The sequence below is a fragment of the Mastigoproctus giganteus genome, chromosome 6 (assembly GCF_048544385.1).
Source record: "Mastigoproctus giganteus isolate SK-2022 chromosome 6, ASM4854438v1, whole genome shotgun sequence".
In the NCBI taxonomy this organism is placed as follows: domain Eukaryota; kingdom Metazoa; phylum Arthropoda; class Arachnida; order Uropygi; family Thelyphonidae; genus Mastigoproctus; species Mastigoproctus giganteus.
The window spans coordinates 76,618,977-76,644,910 of NC_143580.1; the positions used below are offsets into that span (position 1 = coordinate 76,618,977).

The 25,934-nt window shown below is 36.8% G+C and overlaps 1 protein-coding gene across 1 annotated transcript in view; it reads right to left on the reverse strand.

The window, feature by feature from the left end:
* The window catches only part of LOC150084418 (NPC intracellular cholesterol transporter 1-like), a 594,638-nt gene that overhangs the window by 349,348 nt on the left and 219,356 nt on the right, over nt 1-25,934 (reverse strand). The window contains exon 10 of the mRNA XM_090376055.1: nt 10,710-10,939. Within this exon, the coding sequence (XP_090232181.1) occupies nt 10,710-10,939 (230 nt within the window). The remainder of the gene's footprint in view (nt 1-10,709; nt 10,940-25,934) is intronic.

The window sequence follows — 25,934 nt, forward strand, 5'->3', positions numbered from 1 at the left end:
TTCAAAAGCTATGTCAGGTAGTAAACTACAGAAGATTATTAGTGTTAACTGTGTCAATAATAATGTCAGGAGTATTATTAATAAAAAGGCTGAATTTAAACTCCTGGTAAGGACAACTAGTGCTGATATAATAGGACTAACAGAAACGTGGTGCCACCCAGAAATTGGCAATGACAAGTTCCACTACAGTATGTATAATGTATTTAGGAAAGATATGGAAGATAGAAGGGGTGGAGGGATTGTGCTTCTCATCAAAATCAACTTGAGCGCGAAAAGACTTTTTTTTTTTTTTTTTTTTATGTAAACCCCAAACACGAGAGGTATTAGAACCTATAGTACTTAGTACCGTGCTTGGGTTGGAGGTTGGGAAGACGAAAGAAGATATTTGTTGACATTGAATTTCTGTAGACTGTAATTTTCAGGAAATACGTATGAAGGAAGGTTGTTCCAGAAAACGGCAGTTGAATGAATAAACGAGGAAGATGAAAAGTTGGTTCTGTGAGTTTGGAGTTGGACAGTAAATGGACGTTGGCTGGTGGGGGCACGTGTTTGGACTGTTTTGAAAGAGAGAGCGGAAATTATAGAAGCCAATTCAGAAGAACAGTGCCCATGGAAGTATCTGTAGAAGAGGCATACAGCAGAAACAGTACGTCTGTGAGACAGTGAGTGGAGAGACTTTGTTAAAGATGAATCATTAATTAACCTAACTGCCCTCTTCTGAATGGAATCGAGAAGCCTGAGAGAGGTTTTGGGGGCACTACCCCAGATGTGGGAACAATATTCCATGGCAGGGCGGATTTGCGATTTATACAGAGTGAGCAGCTGTTTGGAAGAAGAGTAAAGGCGAGAGCGAAAGAGGAAAAACAAGTTTTTTAGTTGCAGAGGAAGCAATATTTGTAATGTGCTTGTGCCAAGAGAGATTAGAAGTCAGGGTAATCCCCAAAAGAGATATATCATTTTGCCTAGAAATTGAAGTGTCACTAAAGATAAGCATAGGAGCAGAAGAATCCTTTTTGCGAGATATAAGACAAGACTGAGTTTTAGAAGGGTTGAAATCAACTAAGTTGTCCTTGCCCCACTGGAGATCTGCATTTAAGGAATTGGTAGCAGATTTTCGAAAGTTGAAGCTGATTGAGCAGGACAAAGTTTCTCAAAATGGAAAATGGAATGCAATGTGCTATCATCGGCAAAACTATGGATAGGATTTCCAGTCAATGGAAGAAGGTCATTAATATACAAGAGGAAAAGAGTGGGGGAAAGAACTGAACATTGGGGGACACCAGCATTAGTGGAGAAGTTAGAAGACAGAGAGCCATCTACCATCACCCTCAGTGAGCGATCAGAGAGAAAACTGGATAACCAATTACTAAAAACAGTTGGCAAACCATAAGATGGAAGCTTGTTTAGAAGACCTTTATGCCAAACATGATCCAAAGCCTTTGAGATGTCAAGAGCAACTACTTGTGTTTCACCGAACCTTTTCATTGAATTAGTCCATAAATGGGTAACATACGCCAGAACATCACCAGTGGATCGACATTGACGGAATCCATACTGACGATCATTGATCAGACGAAAGGTTTCTAGGTAGTTTAAGAGTTTGCGGTTGATTGATTTCTCCATTACTTTAGAAAGAGTAGAAGTAATTGCAATGGGACAATAATTGTATGGGAAAAACACCTTTGGAATAAGAAAGTGAAAAAAGGTGGCAAAGAATAGGAATAAGTTCAGGAGCACAGGTTTTGAGAACAAGTAGAGAAATACCATCGGGACCTGGAGCTTCCTTAGCATCAAGATTCGTCAAAATCCTTCTGACTTCCTTTTGATGGAAGACCACAGGAGGCATTGAATGGAGTGTGTTGGGAATGGTGGGAGGTGTTTTACCCAAGATCATTAATATATGAGTTGGAAGAAAAATGGGATGCTAGCAGGTCAGCTTTATCCTTGGCTGAAGTGACAACAGAACCATCTGGTTTGGACAGAGGTGGTAGTAGAGATGGGCAAAAGTTGCGGCCAATAGCTTTGACAAGGGACCAGGATGCTCGGCTACCATTAGGGCTTGAAGCAAGTTTTCAACTCTTAGCCTGTTCAAACTCTAGTTTGGACTGATTAATAACTGCTTTACAATTGTTGCGAGCTTTGGTGTAGGCAGAAAATGAAACTGAAGAATTAGAAACAAGCCAATTACAATATGCAACATTCTTCTCTTGAACAGCCTTAGCACATTTATTGGAAAACCAAGGTTTAGATAAAGGACGAGATTTTGAAGTGGAGTGTGAAATAAAGGATTCCATTCCTACAAGAATAATTTCACTGACACGATCTGAACAAATGTTGACATCAGAAGTTTTGAAACAGTAATCAGACCAAGGAAAAGAAGAAAAGAAGTCTCGCAGGTCATCCCATTTTGCATTCTTGTAATGCCAAACAACACGAGGTTCGGAATAGCCATGAGATAAAGGTTCCATTGGAGAAGAGACAATCACCAAGTTGTGATCTGAAGTACCTAAAGGGCCTGTCACTTCGACCGCATACTTAGAAGGGTTGTTTGTGAGAAAAAGATCAAGCGTATTGGCTATATGATTAGGATTGTCTGGTATTCTTGTAGGTAAATGAACAATCTGTGCAAGTTCATTAGTAATTGCAAAAGCCTCAGCATCTCGACCAGCTGGGTCGGTGTGACTAGAAAACGGAAGCCAGCTGGAGTTGTGAACATTAAAATCACCAAGGAAAATTACCTCACTGTTAGGAAAGTTGGACTGGAGAAAGTCAAATTGCAAAGAGAGGAAGTCAAAGAGCTCCAAATGATTAGTGGAGTTTAGAGATCGGTAGAGACAACAGATGAATTTGACACAATGAGGTAGAGAGATTTTAAGCCAGGGAAGATCAAAGAGAGGAGATTCCAAATTGCCAAGTCGCTGACAGGGAATATCAGAACGGACATATGCACAAGTACCACCTTTGAGGCGAAAGGAATCATACAGCGAATAATTTGGGCACCTGAGATGAGCAGTAGTTGAATCAACCGATAACTGAGATTCTGTCAGAAAAAGTACATGGGGTTTGGCAGACTGCAAGTGGAAATGGACATCATTGAGATTAGAATTGAGACCACGTATATTTGTGAAATGAATTAGGAAGTGCTTGGGAGGTTTAGATCTTTTTGCAGATAAGCTTGCTCTATTAATTTGACAATTCATTGTGTATTCAATAGTAAAAAAAAGTGGGTGGGACATGCTGTATGAAGTAATTAAATTTTTGGATATGGCGTACACATGGTAAGAATATACCCAGATCCTTGACATAACATGGCCTTGACAATGCTCCCCACATACACACTACTCGGACTTCCTCCAGTCACTATCTGGCAGAGTAGAGATAGCAAGATTATACACTAGCTGATCCGGAAGCCTCCTAGAGAGTTACCAATAGGTTCGGTCTGGTGTACTAACTAGCGGCCGGCCTGCGAACACCGTTTTAGAGCTGTAACCTCAAAATGTAAGGAATATTGGATCTCACCACGATGTTCATCATAACCTCAAAAGGCATCAATCATACTGCATGATGGAAGAGATAGGGAAGGGTTGACTGGAACTTAGCTCTAGAGACTAAACATGGGTTCCATCACTTTAAGCCTCCAATAAGCAAAGTGGTGGAATTGCACCGGTTGATGAGAGTCATCTACCACCTAGTACTGCCTGGTAACGTAGAGGGGTGGCATTCCTCCATGTGGTGTGGGCACCACACCTCAACCCCTGCTTACATTGGTTCACACCTGGGTGGTCACCCACCATGTACTTGTGCATGGAGGTTATACCCAGGATTACTAACATTCCCTCCATCGTGAAGGTGCAAGCAGAGGATTTGGCTGCCACAGACCATCCGGACTTTGCCGAAATTGGGTCCATTTGACTTGAGTGTCACCCGAATATCAGTTCCATCAGCGTTTTAGACTCCCAGGTAGCAAGTAGAGCTTGTCTGGCATATCTGAGAGAATGTCTGTGACAATCTCAAGAACCCATAATTACATACTCACTGGCAGACATAACTACATACACGCTGGCAGACATAACTACATACTCAGCTTCTGCTGAATATGTAGTTATGTCTGCCAGCATAGAATCTGTGTAGTGTGAGTTAGTTGGAAGCAAAGGAAAAACGAGAGTGGGAATAATCTACAGACCAGAAAATTGTGAAGAATACAATGAGTCTTTACATACAGATGGAATAGACAAGCAAGCATAAAGCTAGTGTATAAATCTCGCTGCCTCTACTCAGCCAGTAGTGACTAGAGGATGTTCAAGTGGCGTGTATGTTGAGGGGGGGGGCATTGTCAAGGCCACATTATGTCAAGGAGCTGGGTACATTCTTGACATGTGTATGCCATATCCAAAAATTTCATTACCCCATACAGCATGCCCTCATCACCTCTTCTTACTTCTGAATATACCATAAATTGTCAAACTAAAGGAACGAATTTATCTATGAAAAGATCTAAACCTCCCAAAAACTTCGTCATTCATTTCACAAATATACATGGTCTCAGTTCTAATCTCTCCATTTCCACTTGCAGTCTGCCAAACCTCATTTTTTTTTTTTTTTTTTGACAGAATCCCAATTATCAGTTGATTCAACAACTGCTCAACTCAGTTGTCCAATTCATTCGCTGCATGATTCCTTTTGCTTTAAAGGTGGTATTGTACATATATCCATTATGATATTCCCTGTCACAGACTTAGTAATTTGGAATATCCTCTTTTCAATCTTCTCTGACAGAATGTGGGTAGAGGGACTAGGCATAAGCATTTTCTGCCTATGCCTAATCCCTCTATCACATTCTATCAAATTCATCTGTTGCTTCTATCTTTCTCAAAACTCCGCTTATCACTTGGAATCTTTCACTTCCTCTCCTTGAAACTTGACTTTCTCCAGTCCAACTTTCTTAACAGTAAGGTAATTTTCCTTGGTGATTTTAATGTTCACAGATCCAGCTGGCTTCTATTTTCTAGTCACACCGACCCAGTTGGTTGAGATGATGAGGCTTTTACAATTACTAATGACCTCGCACAGATTGTTCATTTACTCACCAGAATACCAGACAATTCTAACCACAGAGCCAACACACTTGATCTTTTTTCTCACAAACAACCCTTCTAAGTACACAGCTGAGGTGAAAGGTCCTCTAAACACCTCAGATCACAACTTGGTGATAGTCTCTTCTCCAATGGAGCCTGCCTTTCTCTTGTGACCATTCTCAACCTCGTGTCATATAAGCTTGCTTTCTTGCATCATATGCCTCTACTAATGCTAATATGTCTATACTGATTGAGAGGTAAATGATTTTATGATAACTGGAAATAAGTTGGAAGAGATTGTTGCAGTTAAAAGTAATCAAGACTGAAATAGTATTAATATGTGGGCTGATGTAACAAATCTAATTATATTAAAAGTATCTGCAAAAGAGTAATTATAGCTTTAGCTATAATACTGAGAGAAACAGTGAATTCAGGATAAAAGTTCCTATAAACTGGGGATGCAAATGTTTCTCCTATTCGCAAGGATGGTTCAAGGGTCAAGTCTAGAGAGTTGTAAGGCTGCTTTTTGAGTCAGAATAAATCATTATTTATTCTGGCACAGAAGTTCAATGGTTCAAAAAGGAATGCAAAATCATCTTGATAGGAATTGAGCTATAAGGTAATCAAAACATAAATTTGCTAAAGACAGATCATTCCTGAGTTTAGCTAGAAACATAAGGTTATCACAGAGGCATTAGACGCAAAGAGTAATTTTGACATTACATATTGTATATTCTAATACTGTTCCACAGGAATGACTGCTGTATAAAAATGGCATTCAGGACAAGTTACTACTATGGAAAAAGGAATGGTAAAGTGGTTAAAGTAGTTAAAGAAGGTAAGAGACAAAGAATTGTTGTAAATGGTCATTGCTCTTCATGGATTAATATTATGAATGGGGTACCACAGTATTCAGTGTTGGACCTCTTACTGTTTTTAATACTTATTAATACAGGTATTTCAAGTTTCATGTGTCTAAGTGTGCTGATGATACAAATGTGGACATGGTGTTTAATGACAATAATCAGGGTATGCTCTCCAATAAGATCCAAATAAATTAAGTTGATGGGCTGAAAATGGCAACTGAGATTCAACACTGATAAATGCAAGGTACTGGATTTGGAGCAGTAGTAGTAGTAGTAGTAGTGGCACATGATGCAAGAAAGCAAGTGTAGGAGCTTATGCAGCATCAGCCAAAAAAAAAAAAAAAAAAAAATCACACCATTCCCTCCAAATGCCTGTCCAGTTCCTCCTTAAATTTATTTAACCTATCAACTTCTACAACGACAGATGGAAGTTTGTTCCAGCAATTAACCACCCTCTGGCTAAAGGCAAATTTCCGCACATCTATTCTACATCTGTCCTTTCTTAATTTGAACTTATGTCCCCGTAAGTTGGTAATCTGAACAAGTGGAAGGATCCCATCAGAATTCAGCGTGCTCAACCCATTCAAGGCCTTATAGACCTCAATCAGATCACCGCGCAGGTGCCTAGTCTCCAGCCACTGCAATTTGCAGAACTTAAGCCTTTCTTGGTAAGAGAATCCCTTCATTCCCCTCACCAATCGTGTTGCTCTTCTCTGTACACGCTCAAGCAAATCTACATCCTTCCTAAAATGAGGCCTCCAGACCTGTACGCAGTACTCAAGACATGGCCTGACCATTGCCTTATACAGAGGGACAATCATCTCCTTTTCCCTGCTAGCAAAATTCCTATATATCATTGACAAAACCCCATGACCCGCCCTAGCAGCCTGTCTGCACTGCTCAGAAAACTTCATATCTGACTGCACAATTACTCCCAGGTCTTTTTCATTTTCTACCACCTTAAGTGTAGTACCACACAGTTGGTACGTTTCTCTGGGGTTACTTCTACCCATATGCAGTACTTTGCATTTGTCAAGGTTGAACTTCAGTTGCCACTTCTTAGCCCATCTGCCCAAATTATCTAGATCCTGTTGCAGTAGCACACTGCTATTACTGTCACTAACAACCCTGCCAACCTTTGTGTCATCTGCAAACTTCGACATTAAGCCTGATATACCTTCATCAATATCATTGATAAATACACAAAACAACAGTGGACCTAACACCGAACCCTGTGGGACTCCACTAATAACATTAGTCCACGAAGAGCAGCACCCATTGATTACCACCCTCTGTCTTCTCCCACTTAACCATCCTTTTATCCATTGTAGCAACTTACCCTTAATACCATTCTGCTCCAATTTGTACAATAGTCTTCCATGCGCAACAGTGTCAAAAGCTTTCCTGAAATCCAAGTATATGATATCAAAATTATTTTTTGCATCCAGTTCCTTTGTGACCACATCATAATAACCAATCAAATTTGTTAGACAAGACTTTCCCTTAACAAACCCATGCTGTGTTTGAATTATTGCTGCAGTCTTGTCTAGATGATCCTGCAATGCATCTTTAACCAGCGACTCCATTATTTTACCCGGAACAGAAGTTAAACTAACTGGTCTGTAATTACTCGTGTCACCCTTCGATCCACCTTTGTGAATTGGGGACACATTTGCACATCTCCAGTCCGTGGGAACCTCCCCTGAGTCCAAGGATGCTGTCATAATTATGGCTAAGGGTTTGCTTAGTTGCTTTGCCACCTCCTTTAAAATAACTGGATAGATCCCATCCACCCCAGGTGCCTTTCTTATGTTTAACTTCAACAATTTCTCCTCCACTTTGCTCTCAGTTATTACAAAATCATTAAGCACACTGCTACAATTTGATAACCTTCTTCCATTTTCAAATTGTAATAATTCCTCACGTGTGAATGTAGATGCAAAATACTCATTCAGTTTGTTTGCTATCTGAGCAGGATCATCAACAGTCGAACCATCGATGTCAAGTGGACCAATCATATTCATCCCCTTCCTTTTAGAGTTTATATAAGTAAAGAAATCCTTGCTGTTTTTCTTAGCATCTTTTGCCAAAGATTTCTCGTAATCCGCCTTCGCCTGCCGAACCTCCTTTGTGACCTGATTACAGACTAGCTTATATCTGCCACAGGCTTCTGCGTCACCTGATAATTTATATGCATCCCATGCATTTTTCTTCTCTGTCACGAGTCTCATTAGTTCATTTGATAACCATTTAGGCCTAAACCTTGAACGATATTTCTTAATCGGTATATAAAGTCTAGTAGCTTCCACGATTAATTCTTTGAATGCTTCCCACTTAGAATTTACTGTTTGTAACATCGTCAGTTGATCCCACTGTACAGAATTTAAAAACTGTCTGAGACCACTGTACTCCCCTTTATGGAAGCAAAAACCCTTTCCTTTACCCCTGACGGTAGTTACCTCTTTGAGTAAATCCCACTTCAGCACACTGTGATCACTGCCACCTAGTGGTTCCTTTATCTGCAAATTCTTAATACACGAATGATCACTGCTGATAACCAGATCAAGAGTGTTACTTTCTCTGGTTGCCTCTCGAACATGCTGCTGCAGAAAACAATCATCCAATAAATCCACAAAAGTCTGACTAGTGTGTGAGTGACCAACCCACAAGTTCCAGTCAATATCTGGGAAGTTAAAATCCCCCATTATAAGACATTCTGATTTACTGGCCCACTCTATTTCTCTGTACAATTGTTCATTGTACTCATTCAAGTCATTAGGCCTATAACACACTCCTACTCTTATTTTTCCTTTCGCAGTGCTTATCTCACACCAAACTGACTCAACAGAGCACTGTTCATCTATATTAACTGTAATCCCAATAACATACCATATGAGTACTGAAAACAGTTGAGAATGAAAAAGACTTAGTGGTAAATGTAAGAGCTTAATATGAAGTTCTGAAAAGTTGCTAGGACACTTATTGGGTACTCTCAATAATATTCAGGAATTTTGTTAGCAGGATCAAGCAGATAATTATTCCCTTGGATTAAGGCAATGGTTAGAGTGCATTCTGAATACTACAGGTGTGGAAGCCTCATTTTAGGAAGTGTGCAAATCTGTTGGAACAGGCAAGTACAGCACAGATCAACAAGATTGGTCAGGAATGCAAAAGGTAATCTTATCAAGATCGGAATTCTATAAATTGCAGTGGATGGAAACTAGGCACTTGTAAAGTAGATGTCACTGAAATATTCAAGGCTTTGTACAGGTTGAGTAAACTAAATGCTGATGGCATCCTTACCCTTTCTCAGATGGCACACACAATGGAACATAAATTTAAAATGGAAGAGAATGGCTGCAGGATGGAAGTGTGTAAATTTGACTGCTGGAATAAACTTCTGCCTAGTGTTGGGGGAATCATCTGAATAAATTTCAAGAAGGATTCATCAAATTATTGGAGGAATGAGGAAAATCAAGTAGTGGTTTTTTTTTTGTGATGTTCTATACACTTTTCATCCTTTTGTCATTACTAAATATAGAACCACTATCATTGCAATTTTTAAATACATTTACACTCACCAGTCATTGAAATATGAACACCAACCTAATAATGCACTGCTCCCTTTCCAAACTAAGATAGCAGCTGACAAAAACTACAAGACAACAAAACACTATGTGAAATACTATCTACCATTCGTTCTATATGCAAAACATCTCAAAATTCTGATACTGAAGATAGGAAGGTATGTATCTTGAACAGCTCATTTGTATTCAACCCATAAAATGTTTAACCAGATTGTAATCCAGAGAGCAAAGGAATATTGATCATCTTGTCAAGAAAAAGGACAATGTCTTCTGAATTCTTTATAGAGTCTTCTTTACACTGTATTATCTAGCTAGTGGCACAGTACTGTCTTTCTGAAAAAATCGCCACTGAGGAAGCAACAAGGGCATGAACAAGTGTGCAACTGATCATCCAGGCACTGCAGCACATATATTAGGGAGGCCCAAGAGTTTCATAAAACATATTCTCATCATGGCACCATGATTGAAAATGATACTACCATAGCACATACCCGGCATCAAGTAAATAACAATTTTCAGCGAGCTCAGGGAAGATGGATCTATTCTCATTCTCCCAAAGAGGAAAATGAGCTAGTGCACCACTGGAAATGGATACTAATAGCATTGTTTTGTACTGCATGGCAGGTTTCAGTTTTAAGCCTTAAGAGATAAAACCAGATATATTAGGCTGATACTGTTCTTTTTAATGTTCTTGACTTAAAGTGAAAAAGAAAAACAATAAAAGCCTTTTCACATGGATTTAGTCATCTCATACTATATAATTTTCAGCAGTTATCTAAAATTACATATTGCCATCATGGCAGTTATTTCACAGCACTGGCACCCGCACAGCAGGTTCCACAACAGACAATACAATTTTCCCCTGTCTAATTCATATATTCCATCTTTTTCTTACCCATGGAGTAACCTTCTGCCGTCAACTACACTGTCGCATACTTAGCTGCACTGTTGTACAGAAACCATCCATCTGCTCCTTTTAAAGATTAATTAAATCTCAACACTTTCCTGTGGTTTTTGCACTTCACACTACACAATGTAACCACTGTCTATCTACTGCTGAATATTTCCATACTGTCATTTACAGCTGCATAGTACATTATTCACAGTGGAAATAGTGTTAATATTTCAGTGACAAGTGGATGTCAACATCTTGAATGGAAAACAAAGGGCAAAAAACATACCCATTTCTTTGCCTGAGTTTTTATTATGCTTACAGAAGAAGACTGTAATAAAGCCAAACAAAGCAAAGCATATGCCTAATGTGATGACTAATGGTCCATCCATTTCCATAAAAACAAAGTGTTCTGCTTCAGATGGCAAGACTGGAAAAGAAGACATATCCAAACCACAGGCTTCTTCACAGTCATTACAACTACAAGTTGTTGAATTCAAATCAGGCGCAGCATTACACCTAGAGACAATTCAAATCATTAATTTAATTCATATACTTTAGTTAAAATTATTTAATAAAAAAATAATGAAAAGTAAGAAAAAAATTGTAAAAAAAAAGTCAGAGCACAAGCTAACAAGTTAGGTAAATATACATAGTATAATTTCAGGCGCATTCAACATTGTTTTCTAAAAATATTGAAATTATTTTTCTTCAGAATTAATTGAATTAATGAAATGTGAATAAAACTAATTAAATCATGTGAAATGAATATGAACAACAACCACACTGTCCCTTTCTAAAATTAATAGAGTTTTTTATTGATTTGTCATAAACAGAAGTGAAAACTAATCAATTTTCTTTCCAGCAATTAATTACTAATTAATTAATATATAAAAAGTAATTCATTTCATTTCACCACAACTGAGTGACTATTACTGTAACCATGCACACACACATTTGTGTATATCTATGTTATTAGCATTGGCAACATTAATGAAGCAAAGAAGCAGACCATATGCAGCAACAACCAAAAAAAAAAAAAAAAAAAAAACACACTTTTCTCCATTCCTCCCAATAATTTACCCAGACCTTCCTTAAATTAATTCAAACTATCCGCTTCCACAACATAAAGGTGGAAGTTTATTCCAACAATTGATTACCCTTGACTGAATGAAAATGTCTACACATTGATTCTGAAAAATTCTCATTCTTTTTCCAATTTAAATTTATATCCCCTTATGAGCTTCTTCTGAGAAAGGGTATAGATGCAGATGCCATCAGCATTTAGTTTACTTAACCCTTTTGAAACCTTATACACCTCAATTACATTACCACTGAGATGCTTAGTTTCTAGAGGCTGCAATTTACAGAATATATTTATTGTTAAGAATATCCTTTTGTGCCCCAAATTAATCTTGTTGCTCTTCTCTGCACATTTTCAACAAATCTATGTCCTTCCTAAAATGAGGTTTCCTAATCTGTATGCAGTATTTCAGATATGGCCTAACCATTTCCTTACGCAGTGAGATAATCACCTCTTTATCCCTGCTATAAAATTTCCTCCATATCATTTACAGGACCCCCATGAACTGCTCCAGCAGCTTGCTTATGGTGTTCAGAGAATTTCATGTCAGACATTAACCACAATGCTCACCTTTATATCATCAGCAAACTCAGACATTAAACTTGAAATACCTACATCAATATTTAATAAATACTAAAACAGTAAGGCCCCAACACCAACCTCTGTGAAATCCCACTCATCACATTAGTCCATGTTGCCTCCGTAGCCAGGTGGGCAGGAGCGGCAGTGCGTAGCACACGCTTCTTGGTTAAACTGGGGGTTCGAGCCCATGACTACCAAATACGGAGGATGCGGAAAGGTCAGGGAATGACCACCGCATATCCCCGGATCAATATGGCCTTAGTTGCTAATGCTCCTAAATAACAACATAACATAACATAACATTAGTCCATGAAGAGTAGTAGCCATTTATAACCACCCATTTTGTCTCCTACCACTTAACCATCTCTTTATCCATAGTAGTAACTTTCCCCAATGTCACATTACTCCAATTTTTATGACAATTGTATGTGGTAAAACTGTCATAAAAATTGAGCAGTGGAATAGTATCAAAGGCTATACTGAAATATATCATATCAAAATTATTCTTTGCATCCATCATTACTTCCTTAAATACTGATCCATTATTTTACCTGGCATAGAGGTTAAACTTATAAGTCTGTAGTTATCCACTTCATCATGCGAATCACTCTTGTAAATAGTGACATCTCCATTTGGACATCTCCAACTGCAGGTACTTCTGAACCCAAGGATGCTCTCATCATGTTGGTTAAAGGTTTACCTACTTCTTGTGCAACTTCTTTAATTCATCTTTTAATAATAATTAAAGCTTCTAAAAATTCGATAGATTCCATCAGCCCCAGGTGTTTTTTCACTTTCAGGTGCAGAAAGTTTTCTTTCACCTTACTTTCTGTTATTATAAAATCATTTAACCCCCAATCAGTATTAGATATACTTCTGTTACCCTCTAAAAATTTCTTAATGTGTAAATAGAGAAGTAAATTATTTATTCAGTTTATCAGCAAGCTATACAGATCAGTCATCAACAGTTAAAACACTCATATCCAGCAGACCAACACGATTCACCCCGTTCCTTTTATTGTTAACATATGGAAAGAATACCTTGCTGCATTTCTTCACATTCTTAGCCAAAGACTTCTCACAATCAGCTTTTGCCTGCCTAACTCTCTGAATAACTTGATTACACACTAGTTTGTAGTTATTGTATGACTGTATTCCTGACAATTTATAATCAGTCCCATGTATTCTTCTTCTCCTCTGCCATAAGCTCATCAGTTAATCTGACAACTATCCCTTTCTAAATCACAGAACAAACTCTAAACTCACAGAATCAACTTTTCTTCTTCCTCATATATACTTTCAACTTCTGTTTTCTGGGACAACCTTCCTTCACATGTATTTCCTAAATATTACATTCTACAGAAACTTAATTCTAATGTCAACAAGTATCTTTTATCTTCTCAACCTTCAACCCACACATACAATACTAAGCAGTGCTGGAACTAGAAATTCTGCACTTGAGGCAAAATAATTTAATTATGCCCCCCTCCCATATATATATATATATATATATATATATATATATATATATATATATATATATATATATATATATATATATATATATTACATAATAAATAATGAAATGAACATAACAAAATAAAATATAAAAATAAATCACAAATATGAATTGATATCCATACTCAGTTATCAGTTGAATCAACTACTGCTCATCTCAGATGTCCAAATTCTTTGCTGTATGATTCCTTTCGCCTCAAAGGTGGTGCATATGTCCGTTCTGATATTCCCTGTCAGAGACTTGGCAATTTGGAATCTCCTCTCTTTGATCTTCTCTGGCTTAAAATCTCTCTACCTCATTGTGTAAAATTCATCTGTAGTCTCTACTGTTCTCCCAACTCCACTAATCACTTGGAGTTCTTTGACTTCCTCTCTTTGCAACTTGACTTTCTCCAGTCCAACTTTCCTAACAGTGAGGTAATTTTCCTTGGTGATTTTAACGTTCACAACTCCAGCTGGCTTCGGTTTTCTAGTCACACCGACCCAGCACAGGTCGAGATGCTGAGGCTTTTGCAATTACTAATGACCTAGCACAGATTGTTCATTTACCTACAAGAATACCGGACAATCCTAATCATACAGCCAATACGCTTGATCTTTTTCTCACAAACAACCCTTCTAAGTACAAGGTTGAAGTGAGAGGTCCTTTAGGCACTTCAGATAACAACTTGGTGATTGTCTCTTCTCCAATGGAACCTTTATCTCATGGCTATTCCCAACCTCATATTGTTTGGCATTACAAGAATGCAAAATGGGATGACCTGCGAGACTTCTTTTCTTCTTTTCCTTGGTCTGATTACTGTTTCAAAACTTCTGATGTCAACGTTTGCTCAGATCGTGTCAGTGAAATTATTCTTGCAGGAATGGAATCCTTTATCCCACACTCCACTTTAAAATCTCATCCTTTATCTAAACCTTGGTTTTCCAATAAATGTGCTAAGGCTGTCCAAGAGAAGAATGTTGCATATAGTAATTGGCTTGTTTCTAATTCTTCAGTTTCATTTTCTGCCTACACCAAAGCTCGCAACAATTGTAAAGCAGTTATTAATCAGTCCAAACTAGAGTTTGAACAGGCTAAGAGTAGAAAACTTGCTTCTTGCCCTAATGGTAGCCGAGCATTCTGGTCTCTTGCCAAAGCTATTGGCCGCAACTTTTGCCCATCTCTGCTCCCACCTCTGTCCAAACCAGATGGTTCTGTTGTCACTTCAGCCAAGGATAAAGCTGACCTGCTAGCATCCCATTTTTCTTCGAGCTCATGTATTAATGATCTTGGTAAAACATCTCCCACCATTCCTAACACGCTCCATTCAATGCCTCCTGTGGTCTTCCGTCAAAAGGATATCAGAAGGATTTTGATGAATCTTGATGATAAGAAAGCTCCAGGTCCTGATGGTATTTCTCCACTTGTTCTCAAAACCTGTGCTCCTGAACTTACTCCTATTCTTTGCCGCCTTTTTTCACTTTCTTATTCCAAAGGTGTTTTTCCTTCTGCTTGGAAATTTGCTCATATCCAGCCAGTTCCTAAAAAGGGTGACAAATCCCTCCCATCCAATTATCGTCCCATTGCAATTACTTCTACTCTTTCTAAAGTAATGGAGAAATCAATTAACCACCAACTCTTAAACTACCTAGAAACCTTCCGTATGATCAACGATCGCCAGTATGGATTCCGTCAGTGTCGATCCACTGGTGATATTCTGGCTTATGTTACCCATTTATGGACTAATTCAATGGAAAGGTTCGGTGAAACACAAGTAGTTGCTCTTGACATCTCAAAGGCTTTTGATCGTGTTTGGCATAAAGGTCTTCTAAACAAGCTTCCATCTTATGGTTTGCCAACTGTTTTTAGTTGTTGTTGTTATTATTTGGTTTTTAGGAGCATTAGCAACTAAGGCCATATTGCTCCGGGATATGCGGTGATCATTCCCTGACCTTTCCGCATCCTCCGTATTTGGTGGTGATGGGCTCGAACCCCGGTCTAATCAAGAAGCGTGTGCTACGCACTGCTGCTCCTTCCCACCTGGCTACAGAGGTGCCCCTGTTTTTAGTAATTGGTTATCCAGTTTTCTCTCTGATCGCTCATTGAGGGTGATGGTAGATGGCTCTCTGTCTTCTAACTTCTCCACTAATGCCGGTATCCCTCAAGGTTCAGTTCTTTCCCCCACTCTTTTCCTCTTGAATATCAATGACCTTCTTCCATTGACTGGAAATCCTATCCATAGTTTTGCCGATGATAGCACATTGCATTCAACTTTCCATTTTGAGAAACCTTGTCCAGCTCAATCAGCTTCAAGTTCTCGAAAATCTGCTGCTAATTCCTTAAATGCCGATCTTCAGGTAATTCTCCAGTGGGGCAAAGACAACTTAGTTGATTTCAACCCTTCTAAAACTCAATCTTGTCTTATATCTCGCAAAAAGGATTCTTCTGCTCCTATGCTTATCTTTAGTGACACTCCGATTTCTAGGCAAAATGATATATCTCTTTTGGGGATTACCCTGACTTCTAATCTCTCTTGGCATATTGCTTCCTCTGCATCTAAAAAAGTTGGTTTTCTCTTTCGCTCTCTGCGTTACTTTTCTCCCAAACAGCTGCTCACTCTGCATAAATCGCAAATCCGCCCTGCCATGGAATATTGTTCCCACATCTGGGGTGGTGCCCCCAAAACCTCTCTCAGGCTTCTTGATTCCATTCAGAAGAGGGCAGTTAGGTTAATTAATGATTCATCTCTAACAGAGTCTCTCCACTCGCTTTCTCATAGACGCACTGTTTCTGCTGCATGCCTCTTCTACAGATACTTCCATGGGCACTGTTCTTCTGAATTGGCTTCTATAATTCCCGCTCTCTCTTTCATAACAGTCCGAACACGTGCCGCCACCAGCCAACATCCATTTACCGTCCAACTTCAAACCCACAGAACCAACTTTTCATCTTCCTCATTTATTCATTCAACTGCCGTTTTCTGGAACAACCTTCCTTCATACGTATTTCCTGAAAATTACAATCTACAGAAGTTCAAGTCCAATATCAACAAATATCTTCTTTCGTCTTCTCAACCTCCAACCCAAGCACGGTACTAAGTACTATAGGTTCTAATACCTCTCGTGTTTGGGGTTCTCATAAAAAAAAAAAAAAAATTACCATAAATTCTTTTATTTTTCAATATACATAGTAACTAAAAAAAAAAAAAATAATAATTTATAATTATAATTAATCACAGGAACAAAATAACAAAAGGCAAATTATTAATATTATTATAAATCATACATAATGTACAATATAATGATTTATTATTTTGAATTTGAATTTTTTTTGAATTATTAAATTAAATGAATTATTAAATTGAATTTTTCTCTTTTTGCTGAAGCAAATTTATCAATAATTATACCATAATTTATATTTTGCACAATTTTATTTTCAATGGATATAATTAATATTTTAGCCAGTCATTCTTATCCAATTGTTGATCTAAGGTGATTTTTTATTAATTTAAGTTTACTGAAAGACCTTTCACAGAAAGCTACAGTAACCAGTGAAGTCAGAAATATTCACAATGCAATTTCTATATTTGGATAAGACTCTATTAGAGAATAGTCGTGAATAAATTGAAGCAGCTGAAAAGGAATTACAAATTTAATATCAACCAAAACTGACAAAATGTGAAATTTCAAAACTTTCAATTTCCAGTGAAATATCACTGGAAATTGTTATATTTTATGCAAGATTGGCAGAAGCTTTTTGTAAATCACTTGTACTCATAAATGCGAGTGACAATCCAACAGAAAAATCAAAATCTAAAGAAAAATTATTGAATTTTTCAAATCTACTGTTTACTGCTCATCAGAACATCCAAAACATTATTAATCTCAATACAAAATTTTTGTTCTACAGATAAATTTAAATCATCAGAAAATTTATAAAGTGACATTTTTTTTTTTTTTTTTTTTTTACTTTTTCTTTCATCTGGAAAGATAGGTGATAAATATCCACTTTTTCCAATGTTAAAACAGATTCAAAAACATCTTTAAATTCAATTTCATGCAATTCTTGTAAATTCTTTATTAATCCACATACCAATTCAGAAAACTTATGTATGCAAAGGTTTTAGCTTGTAATGCTTTATTTATACAGTTAATATTTTTAAGAATTTTACTCATTACAGCTAATTGATAGCTTATTTCTGAAAGTAGACAAAACATTAGCAATATTTTCAGACTTTGCAGACGTGTCTTCAATATTAATTAATACTTTATAAACTTCCGTTACCTGCAAAAACAAAGATTTTATAGCCTGTTCTTGTATCAGTGTATCCTTTAAGTGAATATTTAAAGTCTTCATTAATATTTCCTAGCAAAGAGTGGATCCAAACAAAAAAGTAAAAAAATCTTGGAACACCAAAAAAAAAAAACATATCAATTCAAATGTAACTGATGCTACATGTATGCCAACTAAACAGAGGCTATGTGCTGAACATGGTAAAAAAGTGGCAAATTCGTTTTGTTTTAAAATTATTATCTGTACACCATTATATTTTCCCACCATATTGGCACTATTATCATATCCCTGTCCTCTTACATTTTCTATGTCAAGTCCATTTTTTTCTAATTTTGTAAGAATTTCTGTCGCTAATCCAATGTCGGTTGTATCTTTACTTTCAATGAAATCAATAAAACTTTCTTTATTGAAACTTGTCCATCAATAATTTGCAGATATCTGATCATTTGTGTCATTTGTTCATGATGAGACAAGTCAGATATGCAATCAAATAATAAGGAAACGTATTTAACCTTTTTAATTTTGGAAATAACAGTAATCTGAATTGCATTTCCAATTAAACATATAAATTCATCTTGAATTTTATGTGATAATTTACTTGTCCTTTTGATGATGTGAAATTTGTTCAGACAACTCTTTATTATAATGACTTATGAGTTCAATAATATTAAGAAATATTCCAGCTTTTGGATTACTAAGAACTTCATCTAACCCTCTTAATGCAAGGTTATTTTTTGCACAAAATAAAATGGAACTAACATTAATTTTAAAATTCACCTCCATTTTTTTTTTTATGTTAAAATTACTTTTCATAGAGCATCGTCAATAAGTCCACCAGTTTTTAATTTTTTTTCTATTGATTTATATTTTAAAAAATATTCAGTGTTCTAACAAATTTTCATGGCTTGGGATACAACTATATAATTGTTTCCAAGAAGAAAAGCATTTCTTTGGATTACTCTTAATGTGTCGACACAATACTCAATTTTTCGTCATAACTAATGACGACACATTAAGAGTATTGTTATTTTCAAACAAAATGCATGGAAAGCAATACACTTATTTAATTACAATGGAGTAAATGTGCTGATTTCTGTCCACAAATTCACCATTACCAAGTTTCTTTTCAAACCACTTTACAGAAATCTGATGTCCATCTTCTGACAAAGATTTGCGAAAATCTGCATCTTTGTCATCATCCAGTCCATTTTATATTAAAGCGACCTCATTTTGTCTGAAATATTTAGTGGCCAAGATGCAGGGACATTCAAATTAAGTTGATTCAAACTGAGTTGATTCTAACTAAGATTCAATTTTCTTGTCATTTTCTAAATTATGTGCCACATTTAGCTAAAATTAGCTTCAGATTTGGAAATGACAGAATTGCAAATAACAGGATTTTCTTTATAGCAATCTCATTTGTAACTGGTGAAAACCAGTTCTGAAAATTATACGAATTTTTTTTTATTTTCGTACATTACTCTGCAGTTACTGCTACCCATATGAAATACATTGCATTTGTCAATATTAAACTTCAGTTGCCATTTATCAATGTATCTGCCTAACTTTTCTAGATCTGGTTGCAGTAGCATACCATCATTACTGTCAACTCTTCCAACCTTTAGAAGAGTTGACAGTAATGCAATCATCTGCAAACTTGAATATTAAGCCTGATATGCCTTCATCAATATCAGTGATAAATATAGAAAACAACAACAGGCCCAACCCTGAACCCTGGAAGATTCCAATAATAACATTAGTAAATGAAGAGCAGTGCCCATTGATTACTGCTCTCTGTCTTCTTTCTCTCAACCATCCCTTTATCCATAGCAGTAACATGCTCTTTTTGCCACACTGCTTCAATTTGTACAGTAGTTTTTTTTTAAGTGCAACAGTATAAAAAACATTCTTTAAATCCAAGTATATATTGAAAGATTGTGCAAGGCTCAAGGGATAGAATTTTTTTCAGCCTGGTCTGTACTTGTTAACAGGAGAGACTGCTTCTACAGGGATGGGATACACTTAAATAGAAAGGGTGCAAGAATGTTTGCTGATGCTATTGAGGCAGTGTTAGGTGGGTCGGAAAACTGCTAGATTGGGGGGGATACAAGGACTAACAGATTAACAGTAGCCACTGGCAGAGGTGAAAGTGAGTCTTGAACTGCTTCTATTGGAATGAGCCACAGCCTGAAAAATAAGATGCAGGATATTTCAGAGTATGCTGGGAATCATTGGGGTACAAATAAACACATGGGTTGTGTTAGGGTAGCTAAGAAAAAGAACAGGTGCATGTATAATTGCGTGTACACCAATGCTAGGAGTTTAGCAAATAAATTTGATGAATTTGAGGTATTGCTCAAAACATCAAAGGCAGATATTGTGGGGATTTCAGAGATGTGGTGTCACACAGATATAAGGAATGCAGAACTGGAATTTGGGGAGTACAATGTCTACAGAAACGATAGACAGAATAGAAAGGGAGGAGGGGTTATGCTATTAGTTAAGAAATACATAAAATCCAAGGAAGTGAAGCCAGTCGACATCGCTGGACAGTGCAGTGTCAAGTCAGTTTGGTGTGACATAAGCATTGGGAGATCAAAATTGAGAGTAGGAGTGGCTATAGGCCTAATGACTCTGATGAGTATAATAAGAAACTGTACAGGGAAATAGAGTGGGCCAGTAAATCAGAGAGTCTTATAATGGGGGATTTTAATTTCCCAGATATTGACTGGAATTTGGGGCTGGTCACTCACACACTAGCAAGGCTTTTGTGGATTTATTGGATGATTGTTTTCAACATCAGCATGTTTGGGAGGCAACTAGAGGGAGTAATACTCTTGATTTGATTATCAGTAGTGATTCTTCATGCATTAAGAATCTGCAAGTAAATGAACCACTAGGTGGCAGTGATCACAGTGTGCTGCAGTGGAATTTACTCAAAGAGGTAACTACCATTAGGGGTAAAGGGAAGGGTTATTGCTTTCGTAAAGGTGACTACAATGGACTGAGACCGTATTTAAATTCTATACAGTGGGACCAACTGATGATGTTACCAACAGCAAATTCAAAATGGGAAGCATTCAAAGAACTTATCTTGGAAGCTACTAGGCTTTACATACCAACTAAGAAATATTGTTCAAGGTTTAGGCCTAAGTGGATGTCAGATGAACTAATGAGACATATGGCAGAGAAGAAAAATGCATGGGATACATACAAATTAACACGTGACACAGAAGCCTATGATAGATACAATTTGATCTGTAACCAAGTTACAAAGGAGGTTAGGCAGGCGAAAGCAGATTACAAGAAATCTTTGGCAAGGGATGCAAAGAAAAACAGCAAAGAGTTCTTTACTTATGTAAACTCTAGAAGGAAGGGGATGAATCAGATTGGTCCAGTTGATATCAATGGGTCAACCGTTGATGATCCTGCTCAGGTAGCTAACAAACTAAATGAATATTTTGCATCGACATTCACACATGAGGAGTTATTCAGCGAGGGGAATGCCAGTGGTGTATTCAACTCTGGCAGTAAGTTAGAGAATCTTGTAATAACTGAGAGTAAAGTGGAGGAGAAATTGTTGAAGATAAATATAAGAAAGACACCTGGGGTGGATGGGATCTATCCAGTTATATTAAAGGAGGCAGCAAAGGAAGTAAGCAAACCCTTAGCCATAATTATGAGAGCTTCCTTGGACTCAGGGGAAGTACCCATGGACTGGAGATGTGCAAATGTGACCCCAATTCACAAAGGAGGATCAAAGAGCGACATAAGTAATTATAGACCTGTTAGTTTAACTTCTGTTCCCGGAAAATTAATGGAGGCACTGGTTAAAGAAGCACTGCAGGATCATCTAGACAAGACTTCAGTTATAGCTCAGACACAGCATGGTTTTGTTAAGGTGAAGTCTTGTCTGACCAATTTGATTGGATACTATGATGCAGTCACAAAAGAACTGGATGCAGGGAATAACTTTGATATTATATACTTGGATCTTAGAAAGGCTTTTGATACTGTTGCACATGGAAGACTGCTGCACAAATTGGAGCAGTGTGGCATTGGAGGCTAATTGCTGCTATGGATAAAGGGGTGGTTGAGGGGGAGAAGACAGAGAATGGTAATCAATGGACACTGCTCATTGTGGACTAATGCTATTAGTGGAGTCCCTCAGGGTTCAGTATTGGGTCCATTATTATTTTCTGTATTTATAAATGATATTGATGATGGTATATCAAGCTTAATGTCCAAGTTTGCAGACGATACGAAGGTTGGCAGGGTTGTCAAGGACACTACTGACACTATGCTACTGCAACAGGATCTGGAAAGGTTGAGCAGATGGGCTGAGAGGTGGCAAATGAAGTTTAACATTGACAAATGTAAAGTACTACATATGGGAAACAGCAACCCCAGAGCAACGTATCAACTCTGTGGTACTACACTGACAGTGGTAGAGAATTAAAGGGACCTGGGGGTGGTTGTGCAGGCAGATATCCAGTTTTCTGGACAGTGCAGACGGGCTGCAAGAGTAGCTCATGGTGTATTGTCGATGATATATAGGAATCTTTCTAGCAGGGATAAGGAGGTGATTATTCCCTTGTATAAGACAATGGTCAGGCCACACCTAGAGTACTGTACACAGTTCTGGAGGCCTCATTTCAAGAAAGATGTAGAGATGCTGGAACGAGTACAGAGAAGGGCAACAAGATTAGTGAATGGAACAAAGGGGTGCTCTTACGAAGAAAGGCTTAAGTTTTGCAAATTACAGTGTCTGGAGACTAGGCACCAGTGAGGTGATCTGATAGAGGTGTATAAAGTCTTGAATGGTTTGAGCATGCTCAATGCTGATGGGATTCTTCCTCTTGCTCAGAATAATCACCTGACAGGGCAGAAATTCAAATTGAGGAAAGACGGATGTAGGATAGACGTGAGGAAATTTGCCTTTAGCCAGCGGGTTGTTGGTTGGTGGAAGACTTCCATCCCTTGTCGTGGAAGTTGATAGCCTAAATAAGTTTAAGGCTCAGCTGGACAGGTATTTCAAACGAACAGAGGGGTGAAGTGGAAGTGGTTATTTTTTATTTATTTATTTTATTTTATTTTTTTTTTTTGGCTGATGCTGCATAAGCTTGCTTTCTTGCATCAAATGCCTCTACTAATGCTAATACTAATATCAAAATTAATTTTTGCATCCAGTTCCTCTGTGACCACATCATAGTATCAAATCAAATTGGCCAAACAAGATTTCCCCTTAAAAATCCATGCCATGTCTAAAGTATAACTGCAGTCTTGTTAGATGATCCTGCATTTCTTCTTTAACCAGCAACTCCATTATTTTCCCTGAAATAGAAGTTATACCAAGAAGCCTCTAATTACTCAAACCACCCTTTAATCCCACTTTGTGAATTGGGGATGCATTCACACACCTCCAATCTGTGGAAACCTCATCTGAATTCAAGGATGTTCCCATAATTATGGCTAAGGGTTTGCTTACTTTCTTTGCTGCCTCCCTTAATACATTTGGATAGATCTCATCCACTCCAGGTGCCTTCCATACGTTTAACTTAAACAATTTCTCTTCCACTTAAAGGCCCATAACAGCACTTAGTTGGCAAACACTCTTAACATCAAGCATACACAAAGACATGATGGGATCCTTCCACTTGTTCAGATTACGAACCTAAGGGGGCATAAATTCAAATTAAGAAAAGACAGATGTAGAATAGATGTGCGGAAATTTGCCTTTAGCCAGCAGGTGGTTAATTGCTGGAACAAGCTTCCCTCTGTCGTTGTGGAAGTTGATAGGTTAAATAAATTTAAGGAGGAACTGGACAGGCATTTGGAGGGAATGGTGTGATTTTTTTTTTTTTTGGCTGATGCTGCATAAGCTCATACATATGCTTTCTTGCATCACATGCCACTACTACTACATTTCCCCTTGGCAATATCATGTCCTATTTGAATGCTGAAAGTAAGACAAAGCCTAAACCCTATTAATTTGATCATTAAAACTCTTGTTTTCTTAATGTGGTGTTGTCTGCATATTTTAGTATATATTATTAAGTATTTCCCAAATGGTACCCTAAACACATATATATCTAATGCAATAATAATGCTATGCACCGGTTATGCTATGAAGTTTATATTATTAAATATATATATTCCAATATCGAACTTACGGTATATGTATTTCATATCTACTATCAAGTTTACATTCTATGTATTATGCTATACTATTATTTTATTTTAAGTCCTAAGTAGTTATAATAGATAATAAATTTATCTGACACCAACCTACGTGGTTCAAACTTTCACGCTACCTATATGTCACAATTAAAAATGAAACTATTAAATTCAAAGTAACAAACAATTTTATTATTTAAATCAAAAAAATATATTCCAACCTACATGACTACAGCCTATGAGCTACTTGTTTACCACAATTAAAAATCTACAATTCTACTGCTATAAACTATACGACTAGTTATGCGATATTATATTTACACCAAATCATTGATACAAAAAACACTATGAATATTAATGTCGTGTTGTGTACTACATGATAAAGTTAAGTTATTAAAACATGTATTTATTGCTAAAAATTTAGAGGTTATAAATTATAGGTTTTAATACTGTTAAAATTGCTACAAAACTACATATAAACCTTCAAGTATCTCCTATATCGATAATAAAAAAGCAATGGCGGCAAAATTCAAACATCTTCTTGATAAAACACAATGACGGCAGAAGTCAAGTAAAGAACAAATGCACAAAATTAATCAGCGAATTACAAATAAATACTACACTACTAATTTTAAATCAAAAGTTAACAAAAAACCATAATATTTCTGCTTAGTGGCTCCCAAAAAAGCATATAGTCCCTTATATATTATATAATAAATAAGGCTAGGAATATGATTTTAGGAATAAATAGTAGATAATAAATAAAACCTATTACACAAATTATTCTCACACTAACAACTATTGTAAATCAAGTTGTTTCTGAAGATTATTTATTTAGGAAGAAATAATACTGAAATACTGTTCAAGAAAGTAAATCAAAAATAGATTGCTAAGAGGGTTCAACAAAAGAAAATTATGTAAATGGAAAAGTAATGAAATATATAGAAAAAAAGTTTATATTTACTTTAATATACTTTATTTTTTTAAGTATGTGTAAATGTTGGTAAAACAACTAAATAATACCAAGACTCTAACATTTAAAATAACTAGAATACCCTCTTGCGTTTTCCCATATTTGCATCCCTTTTCTACTTAACAAATCACTCACACCCCATATCACATGTGCTACAACAATATGCAAATATACAATATAATATCAGTGTAAATACACCATAAATACACCATAGTGTATCTACACCAATATTATATTGTATATTTACATCGTGTAAATTGATATCAGTGTGAATACACCATAGTGTATTTACACTGATATCAAGTCACAAATATACAATGAACATTTTTGAAATTTCTGCGAAGTGCTAACAATACTGATTTAAAGATAAATAACAAATAAAGTTTGATTGTTGGAAAGAACACTCTATTTAATAAGGCACCAGCAATAAATAATTATAAATGAAAAATTAAACATTTTTAAAATAAATTAGTGCTCCAGTGCACTCCATAAGAATGGTGTGCTTGTGGCCCCACTAACCACACTCTAGTTTAGAAAAAACAAAAGGTGATGTCATTGTGCTCTTTTTCATCTTTTTCTAGAGTTAAACTAGCGAATTCACTTTAAATAGAAATAGATACAAATTTCTGCTACCTGGAACTGGTCCACTTATGTTCCACAATAAACTGATGCTGAAAGTGGGGCCAAAAGTAGGCCTACACCTTACCCTATTAATTAGCATTAGCATTAGTAGAGGCATATGATGCAAGAAAGCAAGCTTATTCAGCATCAGCCAAAAAAAAAAAAAAAAAAAAAACAACCACTACTCCCATTTCACCCCTCAATTCGTTCGAAATACCTGTCCAGCTGAGCCTTAAATTTGTTTAGGCTATCAACTTCAACAACAAGCGATGGAAGTCTATTCCAC